This window comes from Megalops cyprinoides, chromosome 10 (assembly GCF_013368585.1).
Source record: "Megalops cyprinoides isolate fMegCyp1 chromosome 10, fMegCyp1.pri, whole genome shotgun sequence".
Classification (NCBI taxonomy): Eukaryota; Metazoa; Chordata; class Actinopteri; order Elopiformes; family Megalopidae; genus Megalops; species Megalops cyprinoides.
The window spans coordinates 22,539,340-22,564,222 of NC_050592.1; the positions used below are offsets into that span (position 1 = coordinate 22,539,340).

The window sequence follows — 24,883 nt, forward strand, 5'->3', positions numbered from 1 at the left end:
GATAAAAGCCAGCAAAAGTGCAATAGTGTGTAGTATGTTTTTCGGATGATGCCCCCCAGGTCCACTGCTGTGACTGGCTGCACCCACCTTCTGAGTGCAGTGTACACTGCGCACGGCCATCCACTTCTGCTCCGAGGAGAACGGGTGCTCCTCTCGCCGCACGTACTCCTGCTGGACCCCCTCCAGACCCATCTGCAGAAGCCAACACAATGCAACGATCACTCCATACCTGTGAGGCTCCAGGTCTCACCATAACACTCAGCGCGTGCATGGCTCTATTGTGAAAGTACCCACCGTCCCAACTAACTGAGGGAGCATAATAATAATCAAAACAAACACAAGAGACATATTGCTGAATTAGTCACTCCCTCTTTATCTAAGCTCTATGGGTAAGAGCAAACTCTCTTCATCTGGACATTCAGAGAGCAGAGGAGGATGTCTATACAATGGAACTGGGACAGGGTGTGTCAAGGAACATGCCACTGGGACTCCTCACCAGCTGCCATTTCCATCGACACGCACGCACAAATTACAGACCCAGACAGGCCCACCAGCCCGGTCAGAAACCGGGATGGGAGACCACGAAGGGAAACACCAGTACTTGCTGGAGGTGGTTATGCAGTCTCCTTAGATGAAGCACTGACAGATCTGATGGCTATTTACTTTACCCTGGGGTGGTCCAGGGCTACGCTTAAAATACATATAACTTTACAACCTTCTGTGATTTGTACAGCTGGGATTTTTTTCATCAGCATGATGATGAGGCGCTACCCTGTCATACTGCATTGCGAAATTTCTCCACCTAGGATTCAAACCCATGACCTTCTGTCATTAATCCCTCTCATATGCATGTTTGACCTCCTTCAGAACCACAGCCCCTTGTTCCTGTCGTGTGGCTCTAAAAGGCGTTTATGTTATTTATGGGACGTGTGTTATTTCCTAGGGAGCTGAAGTCAAGCTCTCTTAGCTTTCTGCTAGGCAACCAGTCCCACAGAGAACATCATATCACTGCGATGTTCCTCTGCGCTAACATGTACTTGAGCTGACAACAGTGGCTTTCACTGTCTGGATTCAAATATGTGAGACACAACAGAAACCACTTCATGACACTGTCGCCTTTTGAAATAAATCTGTGTTCCTATCTTAATGGTTGACTTTCCCCAGTGGTCAGAGATGAGCCATTCAATATCCAAATGGACAGGAAAAATGCCATCTGCTAGCCAGTGTGACAGGAACAAGTCTGCTGGAGGTTCAGAACCACTGCCCTCGCTGTCTACACATGCCAAAAATCACAGCCCCAGCAAAAAGAACCAGTCAGACTGATGTTTTTGATCCTTCCAGTTACTTTTTTGGTAAGGAACACTAACGTGCTCTCTCAAACCACTTCCAAAAGGCCATTTCCAGAATTCTTGTAATTCTACACCTATGGAGGCTGCTCTTGAGCACAGTACCTTCATGGCCAGGGCAATGAGAGCCCCCTCTGTGGGACGTCCCATCAGGGTGTTGTTCCTGATGACCGCATCGTTGCAGATGCAGCCGGCCTAGACCAAAATGAGACAAAAAAAGGATTAGTGAGGGAAGGCCAACACAACCTGCTGTGCCATAAAAGCTTTTACCTTACCATGTCCACACAGCCTCACTTCCTCACTCACCTCCACTATTTTACTGATGGAGGAGTTGGAGAAGCCATGGACTACTTCTCCATCCAGCAGAACCTCACCAGCATTGTTGTAGCCGACCCCGGTGACCTTTGGCAGTGATACCAGTAAAACCATGAAAGGCAAAGCAAAGACAACCTACCTACACTACGATCTTTCTTAATCGTCCAATCAGACATCATAACAGTAATTCTCAGCTAACAGAAATCACGTTTAACAATGGCTAGAAAAACCCGATATTTCTGAAAGAGGTAACCTACCATTTACAGCAATGTAACAAACAGACTTACGGTGTTGCACGTCCGACTACTGACCACTCTTGGATAACAATTCTATATGTTATGGACTAAGACTATTTATGTACTTATCCATCTATGTAACTCATGTACTTCTAGAAGTTCTATATACAGTATGTCTTGGTGAGTTTAAACACTGGTTGAGAGATATGCCTGTGTTTCCTAACATCATCAGCAAAGAGCCTGTTCTCTTTCCCAGGCCTTCTTACTTCAGCATGGAGTCCATCAGAGGTGAACAAATGAGTGACCGTCATCTCGTTCTTCGTCAGGGTGCCCGTCTTGTCGGAGCAGATCACATTGCAGCAGCCTGCGCGAGCGGAGAGCAGATGTGCTGAGCAATGAGGTGTCAAACGTGTACGAGGGGAAATGAGATCAGGGCCCACAGAGGAAGGACAACTGAGAGAGAGAGAGAGCACCCAAAACGGCTCTACAGCCACTACCCATACTGTTTGAGGCATTACATGAAAATGCATGCCCGCACGCCTACAAACAATTCAATACAAAACCCTACTGATTCAATAAAATCCATTCGCATGACAGCCAGGAAAGCTGGGCTGCATTAGTGCGACCCGGGCAAATGCAGCTATTTGTTACTGCGACTGATGCATCAGCGACAGAGGCGCAGATCAATAGGAAGTGTGGAATGCTTGAGCTGCCACCCGAATGAGAATCGCTGAAAAGGCCACGTCAGGCTGACAGCCAGTCATGAGACGGCGCTGAGCTCCAGAAGGATCTCTGTGAAGCCACATGAGGAGCAAGGGGTGGGTGCCCCCGGATTCACCTCACACTGACCGCATCAGATAAACAGCACAAAGATTCTGCTTCATTACAACACATGTGATAGATGCCTGGAAGAAACCCTGAGATGGTGAATGCTAGGTCACACCGCGTGATTGTTAATCAACACAGTAAGGACGCCTGCCAGAACCACACACTTTCCAGGGGTGCGGTTTTCAAATATTGATCTTCATTGTTTGTTTTTTTTTTTTTCTTTTCTTCTTACAGGAAGCTCTAGTTATATGTTACTTAAATGTAGATTTTCTGGCAGGTGTGCATTCCTATAAGAAGTGTGAAGTGTGACGGTGTTCTGAACTCTGCATTTCTGCCCGTCACACTGTGTACACGCTCTGTAATGGGATTGAGCCAGTGGTGGCTGGAGCATGCAGGGTCCGGGCGAATTTCCTCCAGCCGCTAACGGACCATGAAATTATAATCACCGTAATTTTGCGGTCCACGCGTCACTTGACGCGACAGGCCGCAAGGGATATGGGAAGGAGCGCGAACGAACCGCGGCTCCCACTTAAGCTGCTTCCGCTACCGGCGTGTCATCCCTTTAATGCTAACAAAACTTGAAAATTAATCCTCCACACGCAACTCTTCCTCCTCTCATGGAGGACATTATAGGAGAAGTTTAGACAGGAAGCTCAAACATACTGCTAAAGCTGCTTGCATGCACCATTAAATGCAGCATGCACATATGCACATAACAAGGCTGGAATTATATACTCTTATATACACTTCCACATTTAGAGCTATTGCCATTATTGAAGCAACACTGACACCGTAGATAATCACTATCACTGTTATCATTATTTGCTTGGCAGATGGAGGTTACATATGGTAACATCAAGTGCATACACTTTCATATTACACATTTATGTGGTATTCACAGCAACAAGTCCTTCAGTGCGTTGCTCTGGGCTACAGTGCCCTACCTGAGAATGCAAACTTCTAGTCAAGCCCAACTCCTTAACAACTACACCAGCCCTCAGGGATTTAAATATTGATAGTTACATAAATGGAAAAACAACACCATTACTAAAAGATAAATCTCTGGGCCTTCTCAACAGACTTCCACAGGCGGAAAGACTTCCAGGACTTAGTGATTCAGGGACATAATCACGGACACTTGCCAATGGTGTATTAAACTACAGAGGCCTCATCCATCAATGACTGCAGGATACTGAGACATTATTCATCCTGAACAGAACAGAATTCAGCCATTTCTAATTGTGGGCCTACTGCCAGCAGCACTGAGTGAGCGTGTGAGTGTCTGTGTTGACATACCCAGAGTTTCCACGATGGGCAGCTTCTTAATGATGGCACGTTTCTTGACCATCCTCATAACGCCAAGTGCCAGGGTGACCGTCACCACGATGGGGAGGCCCTCAGGTATGGCTGCCACCGCCAGGCTGTGATGAACATAGTGATGACAGCGAGGGTGTCACGCTGATGCCCCCCCATCCCCATCCCCATCACCCCCCCCCCCCAGGCATAATTTAGGGCTGCTTTGTCAGGGGTCCACCCTCAACTCAAGGGTAGGATCTTTGTTCCATTTCTGTCTCTGAATGACATGGTAATTCCACCACCCCCTCGTGATATCATGCCTAATGCTAGTCCCAGAGGGCTACCCTCCTGAAGCTCTCTTCAACAGACTCACAATCTCAGAGCAGGGAAGGGCAGCTAAATTAGTTCAGTTACGGTAGTAATGAACTGAATCAAGTGGTTAAGCACTTGGAAAGGGAGAAAAATCCTTTAACCCTTGAATGTGGGCCCCCAGGAGCAGTATAGACTACAATTCGCTTATGAGCTTATACCTGATGAAGATCAATATACTCCAACATGACAGCAAACTTTATGACAATGTAATAAGTGGTCATTTACACCATTTCATATCAGATGCTTCCATGTTTGAAATATGCAAAAATATTCTGAACCCCTGAAAGAGTGTGTTACCTAACACCGATGGTGAACATGTCCAATATATGCTTCCCCTGCAGCCATCCAACCAGCATGATGACTCCTGAAATACACCAAGGCATCATGTGAGGCAAAAAGGTCAAAAACAATGCAAGTCGACCAATCACTAGCTCTAGTTCTAATTACATTACTCATCTTATATTGGACGCATTTGTTATAGTGGGATAATGACTGAAGAAACACTGGCTGAATACTGATCACCATAAAAGCCAAGGGTATGCTGACAGTGCCTCACCAATAATGCCAACAAATGAGTGCAATTATATGCTAATATGTAATTATTTATGTACAACTAATGTAACTCTGTCATTTTAGAGCAGAAAATGTTACCTATGATTCCAAAGGAATAGAGAGAGAGCTGTTTCCCCAGGAGATCCATGCTTTTTTGTAAAGGGGTTTTGGGGGCCTGTTAATGAAATGAAAAACAGCAGAAAATCACAAACCACAACAGAAGATGCATGTGGGGGACTTTTTAAAAGGACAAAGACAAGATTTATTCATACTAGGCATTACATGATATATCATTTTGCATCACATTAATTTAATTTCACAAACAGGGATGGGCACACAGACACATGCAGACGCAGACAGACGCAGAGGACTGAGACCCAGCACAGGCACACGCACGCGTATGCACACCTCCGCTGCTTCAGAAAGGTGTAACTTACCTCTTCGGCTTGCATCATCTTGAAAACCTCTCCAAATTCAGAGTTCTCCCCTGTTCCAATGACAATGCCCTGCAAAACACAATGCAATCGAAATGCAAAATACAACCACAAATGACAAGAAAACATCTGAATGGCTAATTAAACTGTCACCTTTTTCTTTTTCTCCACACAAGTTTTGCAAAATCTCATTCAGCACATAAGGCAAAATGATTGCGAGGGTATTAAACCTTCGGGGTGGGGACAGTACCTTAGCTTTGCCACAGCGCACCAGAGTCCCCATGAAGGCCACATTGCTGCGGGACGTGATATCCCCATTGGTGGCTGCTGGCTGGGGGGCTGTGGACTTCGAGCAGGGGGTAGTCTCTCCTGTGAGACTGGACTCATCCACAGACAGGTCAACAGCCTGCAGGGTGGAGGGAATGAATCAGGGAACAGTGCAGTCACCCTCTGAGGAAGGTCACATTTAGCAGAGGTTGAAATCAAATGCTATTTCAGGCACAGAGAGATCTCCAGAGTATGATTCAAGCCAGTTCTAAAATCATTCTAAAAATCCTTTATTAAGGGTAAAAAAAAAGGCCCTGGGACTGCAGAGCACTCTGGGATAGTATAACTGGAGCAGTGGAGGCGTTCTGCATGTACTCTACGCCACTATTTCAATATATTTCTATGATAAAACAAGAAATGAATCTTCACATCGGCTGAACTGTACAATAAAGGTGTGTAACTGACAATAAGGTACAGTCAAGAAGTAAAACTTCAAAGACACAAAGTAAGAAAAATGCTGTATTTAATTAAACATATAGTGCACACGTAAGGTGTAAACATGTCAGGTCAAAGAGCTAGTTTCACACTGCATCTAAGCATTGAAAGTGGGCAAAAAATGCTTGCACCTTGCAAATGCACTTTGCACTCTGTTCTTATATTTTTATCTGAGAAACTCTCTGTAGTCAAGCTGTGTGACAATTTTCCCCTTGAAAAGATAACGTGAAGTCTGAAGCATGGTGCCTTGCACTTGCGTAGCTGATGTGAGTATGCGGACCACGGAGGGGAGAATGGTGAGATCACTACCTCGAAGAGGCGCAGGTCAGCTGGGACCCTCTCCCCCACAGACAGGCAGACTGTGTCCCCTGGGACCAGCTCTCGTGCCAACAGGTGCTCCAGGTGTCCTTCCCGTATGCTGGAAATGACCAGAGCAGAGGGGGTGGGTGGGTCAGTGGCAGAGCACAGGGAGGCCGATACGGCTCTACTCCACAATAATGACTGTAGTATGGTGGGGGTGGCGATGATTATGTAGGCATGGGACCAAAACCAGCATGTTAGCCTGGTTCTCTTTGACACAAGCAGCACAGCTAAGCATACACCATCATGGGGAGGAAACAGCTGACCATAACCTAGGTCAAGCGTAGGTTAACAGGCACAAGGAAAATAAATAAGGACTCAAAGAAAACATCATAAATGTCTAGAAAAAAACAGGTTGTTTCAGTGATTCCAGTGCTGGGCTATATTCCCTGGCTCAGAGTTCAGTGGGCTGTGGCTTTGATAACTCCACAGCACAGCCCCCGTCAGACAGCACCGAGAGAGCAAGGAGAGAGGTGCCCTGTGCGGCGTGGGCCCTGGCTGCATTTGAAGTGCAAATAGCCAGCCGCGGGTCATGTTTGAAGTGGAAATGAAACGCCCTCTGTCTCACTCTTTCTCTCCCCCCCGCCCCGTGCAGACAGCTTTGCTCCTGGGCTCTGCAGCTCGGATCCGTCTCTCATTCGCACAGTGGGGGAGGCGGCGTCGAGCCTTTCCCGGCTGCTCCGTGATAACTGCTCGTTTGAACCCGGCTTGCCTCGTCAGTAAAACCGCCCACTGAATGCAGTGGGAGCCGGCAGCCTGTGCCGTTTGCATGTTGTAGTCCCCTGTGTGCAAGTCTGTCTTCCACAGCCTGATTGTATCGTGTATGCTAAGGTCAAACAGGCCTACAGATTGCTCTTAAATAGATTCTTGTGTATGATGGCACTTATAACGCACATGGATCCCTGATATGTTTCCTCTAGAAGGTCGTCCTTCGTAAAGACATACTCTTATGTGTTCCTGTGTGTTATCCACACGCACACATACATTCCTGTGTGTGGGTGTGGGTGTGTATGTGTGCGCGTGCGCACGTGTATGTGCGTGTTCTCCGATCTCTCCCACTTCCTCCTGTGTACGCGTTCTGGTCTCCTGTAATTTCCTACGTGTTGCGTGTTTGCCATGTTTCTGGAACAGCCCCACTCACCAGTGGCATTCTGGAGGCACCAGTTTCCCCAGCTCCTCCAGGGACTTTTCTGAGCGATACTCCTGTGGAGGCAGAGTAAGCACAGAGCCACGTCACCCCTGCACCACTCTCTCCAGACTCTCCACAGACAGGACTCACAGCAAGCTCCTGTGGGCCTTTCCTCTCCAACATATGACATACTTTTAAAAGCATGCAAGTGTGTATCTCTTTCCAACTCATTTAGAACACACAAAAAAGCTATTATTTTCACTACAATCTCTGGATATGCCAACATAAATGCGAGATGGTTCAAGAGAGGGCTGGACCTTACCTGTACAAAGGCAACTGTAACAACAATAATAATGGCCTGTTCAAGAAACACAAAGAGAGACGTAAGTTTGCGGGAAAAAGACAAACAAAACAAAGTGACTGTAAAGCGAAACGGGAAGAAGAGAGGTGGCATTTACCACGGTGATGCTGACGGCATCGTCGAACTGTCGCATTAGCACACTGATGACGGCCGACGCCAGCAGTAACATGATGAGAGGGTCTTTGAACTGCAGGAAACAGAGGAGGGAGCAAGAGGGGTCAGAGTCCCACACAATCATTTTCGCGATTCTGCTGCGACAAAATCAATGCCGCGCGGTTTAAAAGGACATCAGTACTGTGGCGACAAGCAATTAGTGCCGGTGGCTGCAAACTGGCTGGCCGTTTGTACTACAGAGACTGAAATATCTGCCTGCTTGGGTCCAAGTTCACGCCAAGGTTAGAGATGCATTTGATCAGGGATGGGGGAGTAAAGTTTCACAAGCTGAATAATTTGTGGAGCTTTCACATGCTATCAATGACTCACTGATTTCAGCCAATCATTGTGTTTTGCTGAAGAGAACAAAGATTCCTGATTAGATCACAGAGGTCAGTGAATAACAGAATACAGTAGCTCCGACCATGATGGACTTTGCAAAACCATGCATTCTAAACCATGCATTCTAAATTGTATCCTTCTGCCTCCTATTTCAGCATGGAAACCTACAGCTCGCCCATGTTTGGGATGGGTACATTACAAATCAACCACGACAACATTTTTGTCATTATTCTTGTCATTTTCTAAGACAGTTGCGTTAGCTGAGGAATTGTCACTAGAAGCTTTCTACCCAAATCGACCCAAAATAATCCAGAGCTGATGATTCATAACTTTGTTTATTTGCATATTCCAGTATCAGAAAATATCCTCAGTTTATTCATAGCTAAATATTTGGTAGCATATATAAAGTAAATATGAAAATGATGTACCATTCCTCCACCTGCCAAAATCCTCTGATCGTGACTGCCTACATGCAAAAAAGAGACAAATGACCAACTTCATGTCAAGGCTGGAGCCCAACAGCTTACACCCAAGGCAAAAAAAGTGGATCATTTAAATGGTGCCTGTAGCTTTCACAAACTACATTGTAACTGACTAGTCTCAATCCAATTTCCTCACAAGCAAAGTGCTTTGAATCACACAAGGGCGAACATGATTTGTCTGGGAAATTGATGTTCTCAGATTTGCATGTCTCTGGTAACTAGCAATTACTGTAGAAATGCTACACAGACGTGATTATTTCCTTTGACTGTGTAATTGAGGAGAACTCTAAACAGACAAATTGAGGAGTACACAGCAATTAGCGTGCTAGACTTGTAAAGAGGATAGTACCGCTGGTTCAAAGGACATGATTGATCCTCAGACAGAAATATGAAACTCAGTCCTTCCTCATTGCTGGAATACCTCCCCCACCTTTGTTTTTAACCTAGACAGGCTAGTATGCCTAGGTCTACATTTGATGTCTTTTCTCCAACATTTAATTAACAAACATTATGCAATATTGAATGTAAAATGTGTCCTTGATAATATAGCTAATATATCTATGGTTCTGCTTATGACATGCACCATGAAGTCACTTTTCCGCTTTTGTGCAACATTAAAATGAAATCGTACTTCATTTGAGCTTAACTGAAAGTCATTAAAACACTAACATGATAAACGGTTCTGTTCTTCGTCAAAGCACAGCAAACACCCTTGAATCACAAATTGAATTTGTTACATAGCCAAAAGCACCAAACAAAACGGCACAGAGAGTGAAGGCAGATCAGACGCCAGCTTAATGCGGTGTACTACTTTTGCGCATTGTGCTAAAAATACTACTGAGAATTTTACCCAGAAAAAAGTAGATTAGACCCGTGTTTCTACTGCCTCTGCTCGCTTTGAGAGCATGCTATTTTGATGGGTGACGTGTGATCAAACGTTGGGGGGGGGGGGGGGGGGTGGAGTGACGCCGACACAAAAGAAGCGCGGCGCGGGGTTTTAAGACGCAGGTGCATCCGAGCCCCTGTACCATTTGGGATTGACACATGAAAAGCCGGGGCTCTGTGTTGCTTTAATGGTGAGCAAGCGAGGAACACAGTTGCCCCGACAGCGTCCTGCAGCCGCTACCCAGCTCTAGCGCTTAAACACGACAGAACGTGTGTCAGGGTTCAAATCACGGCATGGAAAATCAGCTAACACAGCAGTCCATTTCTGATGAAGAAATGCACACACAGCGTGCTAAGGCCAGTCCGTTTCGGAGATCTGCTCCTGAAACTCTCTGAAGGGTCATTTACAAACAAAAACAGGGTCTGGAAAACACTGGTAATGGACACTGTTATTTGTTTCCTGAAACACAATAAATCAATTGTAGAGGGCATGTTTTCCCTAAGAAGCATGCCTGCCATCCAACAGCACAATCTCCCAGTCAGACATCAAAGCCAATGCTGTTCTGGTCTATTACAATTTGTTTAAAAAAAAAAAAACAGCTCCGATACAGGGTACAGGTTGCTGTTCTGCCAGTTCCAGCTTTCTAGTTTCATTATGCATAAACATACTGCACTCTGATGGGATTTTTTTTATCACTTTACCAAAAACATGCCAATATGTTAAAATATTTCATTCTTTTAACCATGTTTCACTAGAAATATGCATATATACTTGTACAGGTTTTGAAATTACTTTGGTCTGTGCACCTGTCTTTAATCTGTACTCTTAAATAGAAGTAAAATTTATTTCTATTAAAAATTTATCCCACCATAACGACAAAACAAAAGAAAAAAAGAAGAAAAAAAAGTGAATAAAAACATTTGTATATGGCTAGACTGCTTAATACAGGCATCCAAACAAGTCCAAATTTTCGAATACATATTTTCTCCCAGAGGAATTATGGTGCAACCAACGCACCAACTGGCTGCATATTATGACTCATGGCGAGCACAGTAATTAATTTTTTTAATCTTTGTTACTGGGTGCAAGTGAAAGCTCTACATTAGCAGAGTCTCCTGGCCTAAGTGTAACAGGCGTGGGCTGCTAGCCCTGGACTGTTACTGTGAGAGGTGCTAACAGGTCTCTCCAGGCAGCCGAAGCAGAGGACGACAGAGGGTCGTGTGAAAAAGCATTTCTGCACTGGGGTTTGTGTGGAAACAAAGGGAAAAAAATCTCTCAGCCTGAATGCCCCATATTTAGCAGATAACCAGGACGTTTGTGGTCACAAAGGACTGGAAAGTGTCCGGGATAGTTTGTTCCCTCCAGCTAGGCCATAGACAACTTTGTCCTACTATTAAAAGTGCCAGGATATGTAGTGAAAGGTGGCTGGACAGATTCACTCCATTCCTGGTATGACTGGTATGCTCTCCTGCAAAAACTCAAGTGTTCAAAACTCAAAAATTCAACCTTTTAACCTAGTAAGGCAGGGGATGTCAACCTCAGCTACTGGGGGGCTGGTGTGCATTCTAGTTTTCACTCCAACCACTTCTCCTGATTCTATATCCCATCAGTCAGCAGACATTCTTTCATTTGTATATTTTTACATAAAAAACACAAAATGATACATTGCAGTTGCAGTATATGCAAATATATTTGTTTATTTATATTGCAGTAAATATTTCATTGTAGTGTATTTTTGGAAATGCATGATTAACTGTTTGTACCAATAATGTCAGAGAAACTGGTTTGAACCAAACCTTATATCCCGTGCATATGCAGCATTCCTGAAATTGATTTAAATACCCCTTCACTGCATCATAAGCAGGATTTAATACAAAGAGAACTGGAAAAACCAGAACCAAGTATTCAAACAATTTCAACATTGATACAGCCGCTAAATACATTCACATGAAGCACAGTATCTGAATTGTTGGGTTAATCAGGGTACATTTTTTCCTGTTTTTCACCAAATTTACAGTTTCTTTTATCAGGTTCTTCTCAGATTAGGTGTACTTTATGGCATTATCTAATGTTTTACCCTATGTGCTTGGACCCAGTCTGGCAGAAAGGTGCTATTTCACCTGTCTTAGCATAAGAGCACCAGCTCACGCTCACCTGGGAAATGTACTTCTTCCATAGCGGCTCATCCTCGCTGATGTCAAACTCATTCCAGCCATGGTAAGCACGGCGACGAGATACCTCACTGTGGTTCAGGCCGAACTGTAGGTCCGCCTAGCAGGGGGACACAGAAGCAGAGATCGCTAATGAGGGAATGAGGTGGCCAGTCGTGACCAAGACAGCGCTGAAGAGGGAATGAAGTGGCAAATAGCGACCAAGACTAGCACTACTGAGAGAATGCTGTGGCCAGTTGTAACCATGCCAGTGGTCATGAAGGAATGACGTAGCTAATCGCGACCAAAAACAGGGCCAATGAGGCCAGTTGTTACCATGACGGCGGTGATCGGCTGATGCCACATGAGTAACTCCAGTGGAATTCAAATGGAATAACTTTTGACAGACAGCTGTTAACCACTCCATGGCAAGTTCTCTCAGGACATGAGAAAGGTGACTGGGTGGCTTCTGAATGGCTCACAGAGTAAAATTGCTCATTTCAAGCGCAAGCTGAGTCCTTTGGTCTGGGTTTGAAACCAGGCTTACACTCCGATGGCATTGCCTCCTGGTGCACCATGGGAAGAGCACATGTATCAGGACTGCATGTGCCTCAATCTGTGCTGCTGCGTGGGTTCAGTGGTTGTCACTGTGCTGTTGACAAGATTAAACGGATAACTGCTGACTACTAAAGCTGGATCAAAAAATGGGAAAAATAAAGAAAAAAACTGACTGGTTGCCTGTTTGTTACATGAATGTGTGTGGGTCTGTGCATTTTCAAGTTTGTTATGCATGTGTGTCAGAAAGAGTCTTCATGTCTTCAGTCTTCAATACGCCACATGCATATGGGTTTGCCCATAAACAACTTTCTGCTCTGATATCACAGCATACTGATATGTTGTGATATACTGTCTTTCTATGAACTGTACAGAGATCCATCATTATTTAGTTGTTGGGATATGATGACGTGTACTCCAGTGCTACCCCATTATAATGTTGCTGTCATTTCTAATTATGAGGTTTAGCTGTACAGAGAAAAGGACATTAATGACAAGAAAAAAATGGCATCCACAGTATCAACACATTTCACTATGTACTATTGCCATATTCACAGCATTTAATTACATTACACTACATTATCTTCATTTAGCAGACACTCTTATGCAGATTGATTTGCTTCCAGCCACTATGCATGTAATAAAGTGGCAAAAGTTATAAGGGGGCATGAATCACCCTAAAGTGCGTGTCAATTCACCTGCAGTAAACACGCCACTTCATTCACCGGTAGTTCACTGGCTTTTTTCGATGTTAAAACCGGAACCATTGTCTCATCTTCACAGTGGGGTAACTCTTCACCAAGCTGGAGAGGAAAAAAAAAAGAAGAGATCACGTGACATTACATATTTGAACAGACTTTATGTAGCTGCAACGCTTGCAGCAAAATGCAGCCCTCGACTGTACAACAGATGGAGTTTGAACCTATGACCCTGCCCTCTTTCTGCTGCAGAGCATACCACTGCACACTAGAGCACACAAAGACAAACACATGAAGCTGCGTTTACAAAAAGCATCCCTCGAGGGAGGAAATATCAGCCATACATCTTCGTTATCACTACAGCCATTAACAAAGAATCAATTTTGAGAAAAATCTATATCCTAGGCCTCCATAAAACCTTACCATAAATAATACAATCAAAACATTAATCCCCTGTGTTGGCAGATTGGAGAGCATAACACTAGAATGCAAACTGAGAGATTAGGCTGTCCGATTATTGTACAGGAGGAGACTTCAACCCCTGTTAGCTCAGAGCTTTACTAAATATCAATACACTAATGCAACTGCGACCATTGCTCCATATGTCATGACAACAGTTAGTGGAGGGGATGCAGAGCCTTGCAGTAGATCCAGGCAATGGCAGACTCAGACAGCCTTGGTTAAACACAGCACTGAGACTGCTGGTCACCAGATGGACAGACTGGTACAATGAAGACCCTGTGATGACTGTGAAAAGGGCCTTGTATGGAGCTGTCAGGGGACTGAGTGTAGGGCTTTGTATTGGACTATCTGGCACGACCCTTGCGATACTACACATCATGACACAAGGGTCACAGTGTGACATGCATCGCAATACAGGACTAATGCACAGTGCACATTGCAACATAGGCCTAATCACTGTGCGCATAACCCTGTATTCACTGTAGAAAACACGTAAATACACTTTTATTATAAAATTGTAACAAACAGATTTAGATAATTTTAGCCAATTTAAAAGGATTACAAATATTGCTTTGACAGGTACAAAATATACCCACACATGTAATACTGGCACAGAGGTAGTACAAAAGATCCTAATATTGCCATAGCTAACTGTATTGTTAAACTGAGTGACATAATGGAAGGTAGGCCATGGGGGAAGGTGTGTATGTACAATAATATGCAGGCAAACACAGCAAGTGTGGTCCCCAAGGAAAACCACTGTGTATTTATTAGTCAGCAAAAAGAAAACAAGCACACCAGATTCCCCATTTACAGCACTTACACACAAAGAAAAAAAAAAGCTATCATCCCTGGAGCCTAACTAACATAAGGGTCAGGCCCAAACTAGTCCTCCAGGCAGTGAGGAGACACAAACAGGTGTAACCCAAGGCAATGAGCAGGTAGTTGTCTGCAAAAATGTCAAACAAAATCTCCTTGGTCCAAACAATCACCACACTGTTGCGCTTCTACACTTCCCACACCCAACACAGGTGTTTGACGTCTTTTGTAAGCCTTTAATTGGAGCCATTAAGTACAGCTGTGGCTGGTCTTTCTGCTGCTCTTGGGTGGGAGGGAGGTCGCAGCCGATAGTGTGTTAGGTGCCGCCCCTCTGTGATAGCCGCTCTGCTTTCGTCACAACCGCCTCAGTTCTAGAGTGGTGCAGCTACTACACAGTGGCCGCTCACAGCCGAGTGAACGTCCGAGTGTGTTCTCAGTTCTAAAGAATGATTGCATTTCACTGCATTGTTTTACCCCACTTTTGTCAAGCTTACATTAAGACCAACTATGAGCAAAGGCAACCACCGCAGGGATAAAACTTCTTTGGTATCGAAGAATCAGTCTACAAATGCTTTCACAATATTGATTATTTTTAAGGCCAGGTTTTAAGCAGATTAAATCAGCACTCCATCATACAGGATTAAAAGATTTTTTTCCAGAAAATAAAAGCATACTGTGTGAGAAAATGAAATGGATGTCACATTCATCTCCAAACACAGCAGTGTGTATATAAGCCTTGCAATAATAAAGAAACCTTAAGAATGATAAAAGAGGTCATCTACGCAAAGGAACAATGAAAGAGAATGGTGACGGCTATGATGTTAAAACCATAAAAGTAAATCTGCGACTGGGCAACAACTAACTAAAAAAGTGCTCCTGTTTCACAAAAGCACATCTCAGATTATTAAGGACAATAATGCAAAGATGAGAAATTCTAGAGGTTTTGTGCATTAAAAAAGGTAGGAGGGGGTGTTCTGTCCAGGGTCACAGGGAACGAAAATGCAGGGGGTCTCTGAAACACAGTGCAGTGTAGCAGTGTAATGTTGCGCTTTTTCACTTGACAGAGGCAAGTTTGGTCCCGGTGTGGAGTGAACACGCCATACAACACCTCCCTCATGCCACAAGCACAGCATGCCACTGGCACACAACGATAACGTATAATTAAATACCTGGCTGAACTGGAACCATCACTCCTCCAGAATCAAAGACCACACCGACTTGTCACACCATAGCTCCAACATCGAGCTGGGGGCCAATCAATTTGACATTAAGAACTGAAATAGTGTACTGATGTTAGGACCTAATGATAATTGTGCATTTGGGGGTCAGCTATGGCTACAAAACCACCCCAATAACCAACCAATAAGTAAACAATGATAATTGCAAAGACTGCTACACTACTAGCTAGCTACCTTGATAAAGACAAGTCATTAAAGACATTTTAAATTATAACTATTTAGATGAACTTTTCAAACCTATTTCAAACATCTCTTCACCTTCTCTTCTCTTCTCTTTAATTCAGCAGTGGGCGGCAGTGTCTCATAGTGGTTAAGCAGCAGAATCAAAAGGTCGCCAGTTCAATTCCCCACTGGGGCGTTGCTGTTGTACCCTTGGGCAAGGTACCTAACCCAAAATGACCTCAGTAAAATATACAGCTGTATAAATGGATAACATTGTAAAAAAAAAAAAAAAAAAACCTGTAAGTCACTCTGGATAAGAGCATTTGCTAAATGTCAACAACGTAATACAAGCTTGTTTTTACACATGGTACTTACAGTACAGCCTGCAACAGTTACTAGAAATGTTACTTACGCCTATATTGCACAGAGGCACTCCATTTTGACACATTCAGTTTAAATTACCTAAAAATTACACAAACAATTGCGGTGGTGGATATCATACGAGTGGTATTTCGCCTCTGAACTTCCTATGTCCCCCGTAAAGTATTGCTTTCTCAGCAGAGTATCTGACATAACAATTGAGGTTGACAACCGATTTAACGGTAGTCCACTGTCAACAAAAAGAGAAGGCCGGCAAAACAAACAGTTCCTCCAGCTTTTTTCCAGGAACCGCTGAGTACAGTTACCTGCACAATGTGTGCGTTGCATCTGGATGTAGATGCAGATACAGACAAACCCTTGTATCAAAACTCACAAGGTTAAACAGACAGTGTTTAATAGTTTCACCTGCCTCATCATCACGAAAGCCAATGTAAGCTTTGCTGGTATAGATGACGGTAGAATGACAAGCATGCAGCAGCACATCCGTGTAAAGTGACATATTCATTTCCCATATATTAAAAACATTCTTTTATTCTAACCTACTTAAAGAAAGCCTTGCACAAGCTTCTATGCCACTTGAACCTTGAACGTACCACAACCATTTACCATCCCCAATTGTGTATTTATGTCAATATAATAGACGTTTCTGCACAATTCAAATATTTGCCAACCATGTCTTAACTAAATAAAGATGCTAGTTTTACAGAGTGTCGCTTTCATAAAACAGGACATAAGGGTAATTAAGATGGCATGCAGCTCTCACATTCAACACACAACGGAAATGAAAGGCAAATTTTCAAATGTACACAAATAACATCACCATGGAGCAGGTGTATTGCAAGGTAAATTATCAAACTTGTTCATCCTCGTGCTTCTCACAACTTTCACAATGACGCAAACAAAAAAAAAAGGGTTATAAAGAAGACGTTCTTTGTTGACAGGGTTTGGACTCAATCCCATGAAAAGGTATGGATGAATAGCAGGTGAGACGCCCTTTCAGACACCCCCACGGTATTCTTGTAAATGTTTTTCTTTGGTGTGGATCTCACATGTTTAATATCAACATAGCTACCGCCTTTCAAACATATTAAAAGGATGCTTTCCTCTTGAGAAATAGCATCTGTGCTGACCGTGAACAGACTGGGCCCCTTGTTGGGCAGCATAGGAAGAAAAGAACACCTCAACATTTCAACACAAAGAGTTATCCACTTGCCCTTTTTCAAAATGGACCAGTATACCTAACAACAAATCCATAGACTCATTCAAGTTCATTGGGAGCTGATGTCTTGCTCTGTCACGGCTGTAACAGCATTAGAAGAGTATTCTTACTAGCATGAATTAAAAGCAACAATGGCACATGCCAAACCTCCGCAATTGACAATGCATACATTTCAAGATTACACACAACATTCAACACAAATGTCTGAAGAAAATCTTGCGGCTGGTCTGTACAAAATTGGCAAAACGGACAGGACTTAATTCAAAATGAAATGTACCAAGGTAATTGATCTCATACAATTTCCCTCGGTACTTGTCCTAAATGAAAAATGTGGCTTGTCATTTAGGCATTTAACTGCCGATCTGGGGTAGCTTAGGGAGGTAATCACTGCTGTAATAGAAGGTGCTGGCCCAGGCCTGCTACGCTACGTTGCCCTCTTTTCCTGAATAAACCATGACAACTGTTAAATCTGCCGAGGAGTGCCCATCCAGTCCTCAGCAGAAATCATCATCTCCGACACCGAGAAATACCTGCTCTCCTTCCTGTCATCCCCGAAGGCCCTGGATCCTGTCCATGTCCGTAGCAGACAATCTGCACCATCAATGGCGTCCCTCACTTCACTGACCCCCTGACTCTCTTCTCAGGGAGAACATAAAGCCTCTTGCAGAAGGACCCGGATTCTTTGCCAGAGAGGATTCCGGCTAATTAAAACTGACACAGGCTTTAACCTGGATCAGATTCTCCTTCTCCCTCTGTCTGCCACTTTAGAGTAATGAATGGATGTGTTCGCACTATACCATAGAAGCATTACAGCAACTGTAGGGCACCTGAGGTTACATGCTGATAGATTAAGTATTTTGTGTCCTTGCTACACCCAACCAAATATTATCCCTGAATTTAAATACTATGAGCTAGCTTGCTTTAAAGCTCCATTTCCATATGTTCCATATGAGGTAGGCATTGATCATTTTCCAGTAATTAGCCCCACCTGCCCCCAAAAGTATACTTTTTAAAGTAACACTGCCCCAGCTGGCAATATGTACACATCTTGATGTATGCATCAACAGCTGCACATTTTGCACTGCAGCTAAGTTATAAAAAATGACAACACTCAAAATGGCCTCTCTCCTCTTTACATTCTTTATCCTTTATTTAAAGGTTGGAGAGCCATAAAAGAGTAGTATTATTACCATCACTTTTGCCGACAAGGTCATCTTCATCAGCACAATCATTTTCAAACCGAGCTTCCTTCTCATTGTCAAAGCTGGCAACTTCTACAAAACAGGGTCCATAAATGACTTGCTGCAGCAGCTTGTACATGTGGCCACTTGACAACTTCTCTCTTACCAGCACTCCTCTAACAGACAGCCCCTCTTACAGCTCAAGCAGCTGTCTTACTAAGGTAATTCAAAAATGATCTGCAGCTGGTCTGTCTTCTTTCCCAGAGCCACTGGCAGCACTGCAGTCACTGAGTGCACAGGTTACAGCTTCAGGAGACTGAGCCCATGATGCTCAGTTATTCATGCTCGCACTGGAAACACAGCTACGCAGAACCGGCATGCTGTTGCTTTGTGTCACTGTGGGCTAAGGGAATAAGACCAGCTGAACAGTACAGTGATCAAGCTTTACCTCCCACCATGCAGCCTTGGCCTTTCCCCTTTGGATTATCACCTGTTTGGACCTCTGAAATAAGCTTTAAGAGGCCTTAGATTTGCCAATGACAACGAGCAGTAGGAGGCACAGGCTAAATAAAAGAGGTCTTGCGTGAACTGCTTGGTGCACAGCCAAGCCCTAGTAGTAATCAAACGTTTATGCTAGTATGCTGAGAGTCAAGTTGACCGTGTGGAAAAATGCGGCCAAAACTGACATACAAGTGTGAAACCAAACTGAAATATTGCAGACAATTACTGACTTGGCAGCTGTAGACTTGACATCATAGCAAATTAAACAAATTAGTGTTGTTTCTCAGAAAACCAACTGCCTAACCGATCCTCTGAAAGCATTCCCCTCTCACTATAACACGTAAACCTTGAATGTATGAACAAAAGCCACACTATTCCACAACAGACTCCTGCGCTTATGAGGGTGATGCTTCACAAAAAGGCCTAATTTCTTTGTTTGCTACCTCATTTCTTTGCAACTTCATTTCAACATCTCTGTCCTTTTTGCTGGAATACTGTGACTCCACATTCACTGTGTCTCCATGCCGGGTTTTACCATGGCCCTGGTTCAATGGGTGCTCTAAACCGTAAAACTAGGCCTACTTGATAAATCACCGGCAAAGCTGCGTCCACTGAGAGAATGCTACTGTTTCTGAGCCCTGAGCTAAATAGGACCAAGCTTGTTTTCTCACCCATAAGCAATGATATTCAGTTTGACCCCGATGTGTGTTTCCCTGTGACACAACTGGGTCAAAGAAGAGTCCAAGGCTACTGTTCATTTGCCGAACAGAATTGATTTCCAACTGATATTGCTGGTTTGCCAAGCTGCCATGTGGTTTAAAAAGTAAACTCACTGCATGTAGGCTCCAGCCCCTCTTTGTTCGCCTGTATCGCCATCACCAATATTAAATAGTGTGAGTTGGAAGTATGGAGTGGGAAAGTGCACATTTTCTGTGCTTTAGTCAACATCTTAATGGAGAAAAACACACCAAGTAATGTCACTGTCATAGTGGTAAAACATTATTACTGCCGCTCAATTCCGAGGGAGCTGCCTGCTCATTGAATGAGTCAGAGGCAACTGTTCCCTGTCCTGTTTCCTGCAGATACAGCCAAAAAAAGTTCTATGAAGCCCCTCCACAGGTCAAATGAGCACAGCAAAAGTCATTCATTTTTAAACGAAAGTAGGACACTTGCTGTGAACCCCTGTGAGCCATGTAAACGATTCCCTGTTTTAACCAGTACTGGCAGGCTGCTATCTCTGTTAGTAGCTGTTGTACATATTGTATGTGTGACATGAGCTTATAAACCCCATAAACCCTGCCTGAGATGTTGAACGGAGATCAACTGGGGTTCCTACTAAAGTAAAGGAGAGACCCACCTGTGATGCAAAAATACAGGCAGCTTTGTTTACTGATGAAATATTCCGAACACTGAAATTGAATATCTTCCTGTACACAGCAAAACAAACAAGAAGCTTCTACATGGAAAAACGACCTAACTACTATGCAGCAAATGAGGAGAGCTCATACGGCCTCGGTTTGCAATGTTTGTGGTCTTAGGGGTGAGGCAAGACCCCAATTGCCCAGGACACCATGATCCCTTTCTGTCCCTGGCAGCCCTTGCCTTTCTGCAGATCACAAGAGAGCCTGGGTGGCCACACTAGTAATTTTCAATGGAAGCATTCTTCATTTTAACTTGCCGTAAAGTGCAGCAGAGAGCGAAAGCAGAAACAACAGAAACAAAGAGATAGCCAGAAAGAAAGCAAACAAAGAGACAGCGAAAGAGAGTGAGAGAAGAAGGAAGGAGGTATAAAACCTGTTTCAACATTAACTGCCAGTTGCCCTGGCATCTTGGAAGTATTCAACAATATGAGAGGTTACTCTATATTCCCCCCCAAACACACAAAGAAACCTATATGGGTCTACATTAAGAGAGCAATGAAGCACACTCTCTGCTTTTTGTCCCATTTTTTATTTTCCCATTACAGCACAGCCATGTTTCATTAACACATGCCAACGTCCAGCAGCTGCAAGGGAGGGGGGTGTCTTGGCAATCTGTGCTATTTCAGCACTTCAACCTCTCGGACTATTTTTAGAAGTCACTCTACTTAGTTGGAATGTAAATTGTTCAATGGTGGCTCAGTTAATGCCTACAGTGCAGGTTTCACAAAGATAAAGTCAACAAGAATCAAACAAAACAACTGAGGAAACGAGGAAAAAAAAACCCACATTGTTAGATTCACAGAGTGCAGACATAAGGATTTCCATGAAATAGGCATGTTTCTTTTGCATAGGGCAACCTGAACTTTGAGATACACAGTCAAATTCCCATTAGAGTCCTACTAGTGTCATATAGCAAAACAGAAATTTCAGTACTGCTAAGGAAGACTAATGAGAATTACAGAGGCCCCTTATTCACTGTTCTTTTAACAGGACCTTTGCAGTGTAGCCAATGTTTTTTCAATTGATAATGCATTTGCTCACTATCTACCTACCTAGACCCTAACAAAAGAATTTTCACAAAAATGATGTGCAGGTATTCCAGTTTAGTGACATGTTTAGAGATAAAGACGCCATTCTTGTTTCCTGAAGCCTTTCAGATCTCATCTTTAGTGAGTAGGTTCAGGGTAAATAACACACCAGTGGCAGACAAAGCTTTTTCATGAGTGCAACCGTGTGCAAACACCTTGTGTTAGTACAAATCTCACACTGTCTGTAATTCATGAATATTCTGTTCCTGGAGGACACTCCTAGAATACACACTGGGGAATAAACATTCAACAGCACCAAGGACTGCACTTTAAAACTCTTTTCTATGGGTAGGCCCCATATGGCCACTGTAGAATTACACTGAAAAAAACACACCGCTGCACATCAGCTAAAGATAGGCAGGTGCCACTAAAATGTCCACAGTGTTCCACTGTTAACACTTGTGTACACAGTGTTCAATCCACAGGAACACAGCCGTGCTCATTACCGGTGCCTTGGGCTGTGTAAGAGGGCAGGGGGTGGCAGGTCGCCGGAGCCCTCAGCTGGCGGTGCCGACAGCATGACAGCTCTATGCCTCCCCCTCCATCAAAAGCTCTCATTAGAGTTCTGGCCAGAGTGGGGGGCACGGTGTCAAAATAAGGACGCAGGTTCAACACCTGTTTCACACTGGGAGAGACGCGATTCGGAGAGCTGCGAGACACGTGGTGGACGACAGAGACAAGTGAAGCGTGACAGTTCATTTATCCCGGCACTTCAGAGGAAGGAGGGATTCGCCAGGGCGTTGCATCGTGGGAAGGGAACACTGTGCGCCCTCCCGCTCCATTTTTTGTGTTTCTTTCTCTGAAGCGGTGATGGCTGTTAGCTTAGAGACAGTGAGCTGTGAAGTGAGCATGAAGTTATCATGAACCCTGTCATCTGATGCTGGAAAATCACGTCCTTTGTGCGAACAGTAGACACACTATGAACTATGCTTAACTGGTCCTATTGTACATTGTTGAATATGCTGAATATCAGCTTTTGTTAAAAAACTGTTTTCACATTCCCTATGTCAACTCCAATGGGAGGTCTTTTGAACACACCCTGGAAAAATATCCCCGGCAAAGACGCAACAACTGGAAGACATTCAGAATATGAAATCTGAGTGTCGTGGCATTTTGGCATCTGAGAATTCTGACATTCTACCGATGAATGCCGCACACCTTTATGACGTCATTCCACTGCCGTCTGAGGGCTGGTAGTGATGCACCCTCTGCCAGAGACATGAGTGCCATCTGGTTCACCATGGTAAAACATTGCCACTGGGAGCAGATCTGTCAGTCACTTGCACAAAAAAAAGGCTGTGAGGGATAAGGGCAGGCTGCATGAAGGACCACCCCAGAACCAATCCGCTTACTACTGCAGCACGGCAGAGCGCTCGGCCCTCTCTGCGGAACATTCCACAGCCAAAGCCTGGAACACAGTCACACGCTGCTCACACCATTCAAAATGTCACCGTAAAGTACTCCTTTAGACGAATGAAATTCTATTGTTCGTACACTCCTGTAAAGTGCGGGCGCACCCAAGGTAAGGGTAGTAGCTGGATTCCTTCCACGACAGAAATACAGTCTATTTGATGCCTTAGGGCTTAATAGCAGGAGGCCAGGGAACACACACAATAACTCAGGTGTGCACAGATGCACTCACTCTCTCACACACAGACACACACAGTCTCAGCACAAAGGTGTGCGTGTGGGGTGGCCACAGACTGGAGACTACAGGGAAGCCATTATCAAACCTGATGCGTATCAAATAAGAAGAATGGCAGAGAGCAGAAATCAATACGGTCCCCTAAAGATGTCGAGGAATTGTACACTGTCTGAAAGAAGCACAATGCTAGCATTGTGTGTGACACACAAGTAAAACTGAGGATATAGCATGACTGCAACACAGTAATCACACCGACAAAACTGTCTAAAATGGTACCTAATACCACTCGATTAATTTTAATTAAAAGGATCATTTTGTCTGGAAAGACTTTTACGAGCTTACTTACAAGACTTAGAATTGCTCGGTACATCCGACCAAACACTTCTAGGTTTGATTTTCTCCCATAACTAACCTGGGTGCTTTGTGAGGAATTTTAACGGTTGTTGTGGTAGATCCATCAGTTAGCATCACTTTCATATGGTTCAACAAGACGAATCAAAAATCATGTCAGAGAGCAGGGGAGGATATAAACATCTAGGAAGTCTAACTCCAAGGCAAGACTTCTTTGCACACCACCAATGACTTAAAGGAATTTAACCCCAATGTCACATCGATTTTGTGCGACATTGCTGGCTGGAGAATGTGAAGGCATCTCCTGATCAGGCCACACCCAAAGCAAAGAAATCATCCCAGGCAATCAACTCACATACCAAATGAACCTTGTCTCCAATGTACAGGGGACAAGGTTGTGGTTCTGTCTTTTCATCTTTAAAGCTGTGCATCAACAGCAAACGTCGTGTGGCATGTTGAACGGGAGGTGACTCAGCGCTCTGCAAAATTCCTGAGTTGCTGAGCAAAAACATCTACAAGACAGCTTGTCTTTTTGAAGATGAACATGCTCCTTCATCCTCTGTGCACACTATTTTCCAGCTGATGCAAAATCCCCTTTCTTTTCCCTGTTAAATAAAGTCATAAATATCAAGGTAACATCCATTGATAGTGATGCTGACATCATCGGGGGTTTGAGCAACAGGACATGGGTTGCATCACACATAACGGCAAAGCCCTATTGTCAGCAGAATAAAGGATTTAATCTCACACACCATTCACCAGGTGCTTTCTTAAGAACATGTTCTGCTGTTAATCAAATAGGTGTATCAGCACAGTTCAGAGGGGTTGCTTCACACTGTAGTGAAATTTTTAATCAAACAAAAAATTCAGTCAATCACTGAAGAATGTTCTTTCTTCTATTGTGCAAACCACTGTCCTTGAATCATCAACACTTCCACCTGTGTGACAGAGCTCTCCACTCAAAGCTCACAGGGAAGAAAATACACCATCGTTTTTTGTCAAAATTTTGATGTTTTTTAAAACTGAAAGCATTCATAATGTGAGTGGTGCCTAGGAAAATCTGAAAAATCCAGTGTTTAATTTGCCTTCTTGAACACCAACTGAGACAAAGGGGCTTTAGGATGTATTTTATAAATTCCTGGTATGTCCAAACAGCCA

General features: G+C 43.9%; 1 protein-coding gene across 1 annotated transcript in view; it reads right to left on the reverse strand.

Moving 5' to 3' along the window:
* The window catches only part of atp2c1 (ATPase secretory pathway Ca2+ transporting 1), a 41,528-nt gene that overhangs the window by 10,313 nt on the left and 6,332 nt on the right, over nt 1-24,883 (reverse strand). Inside the window, exons 2-16 of the mRNA XM_036538751.1 lie at nt 13,258-13,362; nt 12,009-12,125; nt 8,089-8,178; nt 7,953-7,988; nt 7,643-7,704; nt 6,451-6,559; nt 5,630-5,785; nt 5,383-5,451; nt 5,045-5,120; nt 4,691-4,757; nt 4,022-4,146; nt 2,164-2,261; nt 1,653-1,748; nt 1,452-1,541; nt 88-192 (exon numbers count right to left, since the gene is read on the reverse strand). Of these exons, the coding sequence (XP_036394644.1) occupies nt 88-192; nt 1,452-1,541; nt 1,653-1,748; nt 2,164-2,261; nt 4,022-4,146; nt 4,691-4,757; nt 5,045-5,120; nt 5,383-5,451; nt 5,630-5,785; nt 6,451-6,559; nt 7,643-7,704; nt 7,953-7,988; nt 8,089-8,178; nt 12,009-12,125; nt 13,258-13,362 (1,401 nt within the window). The remainder of the gene's footprint in view (nt 1-87; nt 193-1,451; nt 1,542-1,652; nt 1,749-2,163; nt 2,262-4,021; nt 4,147-4,690; nt 4,758-5,044; nt 5,121-5,382; nt 5,452-5,629; nt 5,786-6,450; nt 6,560-7,642; nt 7,705-7,952; nt 7,989-8,088; nt 8,179-12,008; nt 12,126-13,257; nt 13,363-24,883) is intronic.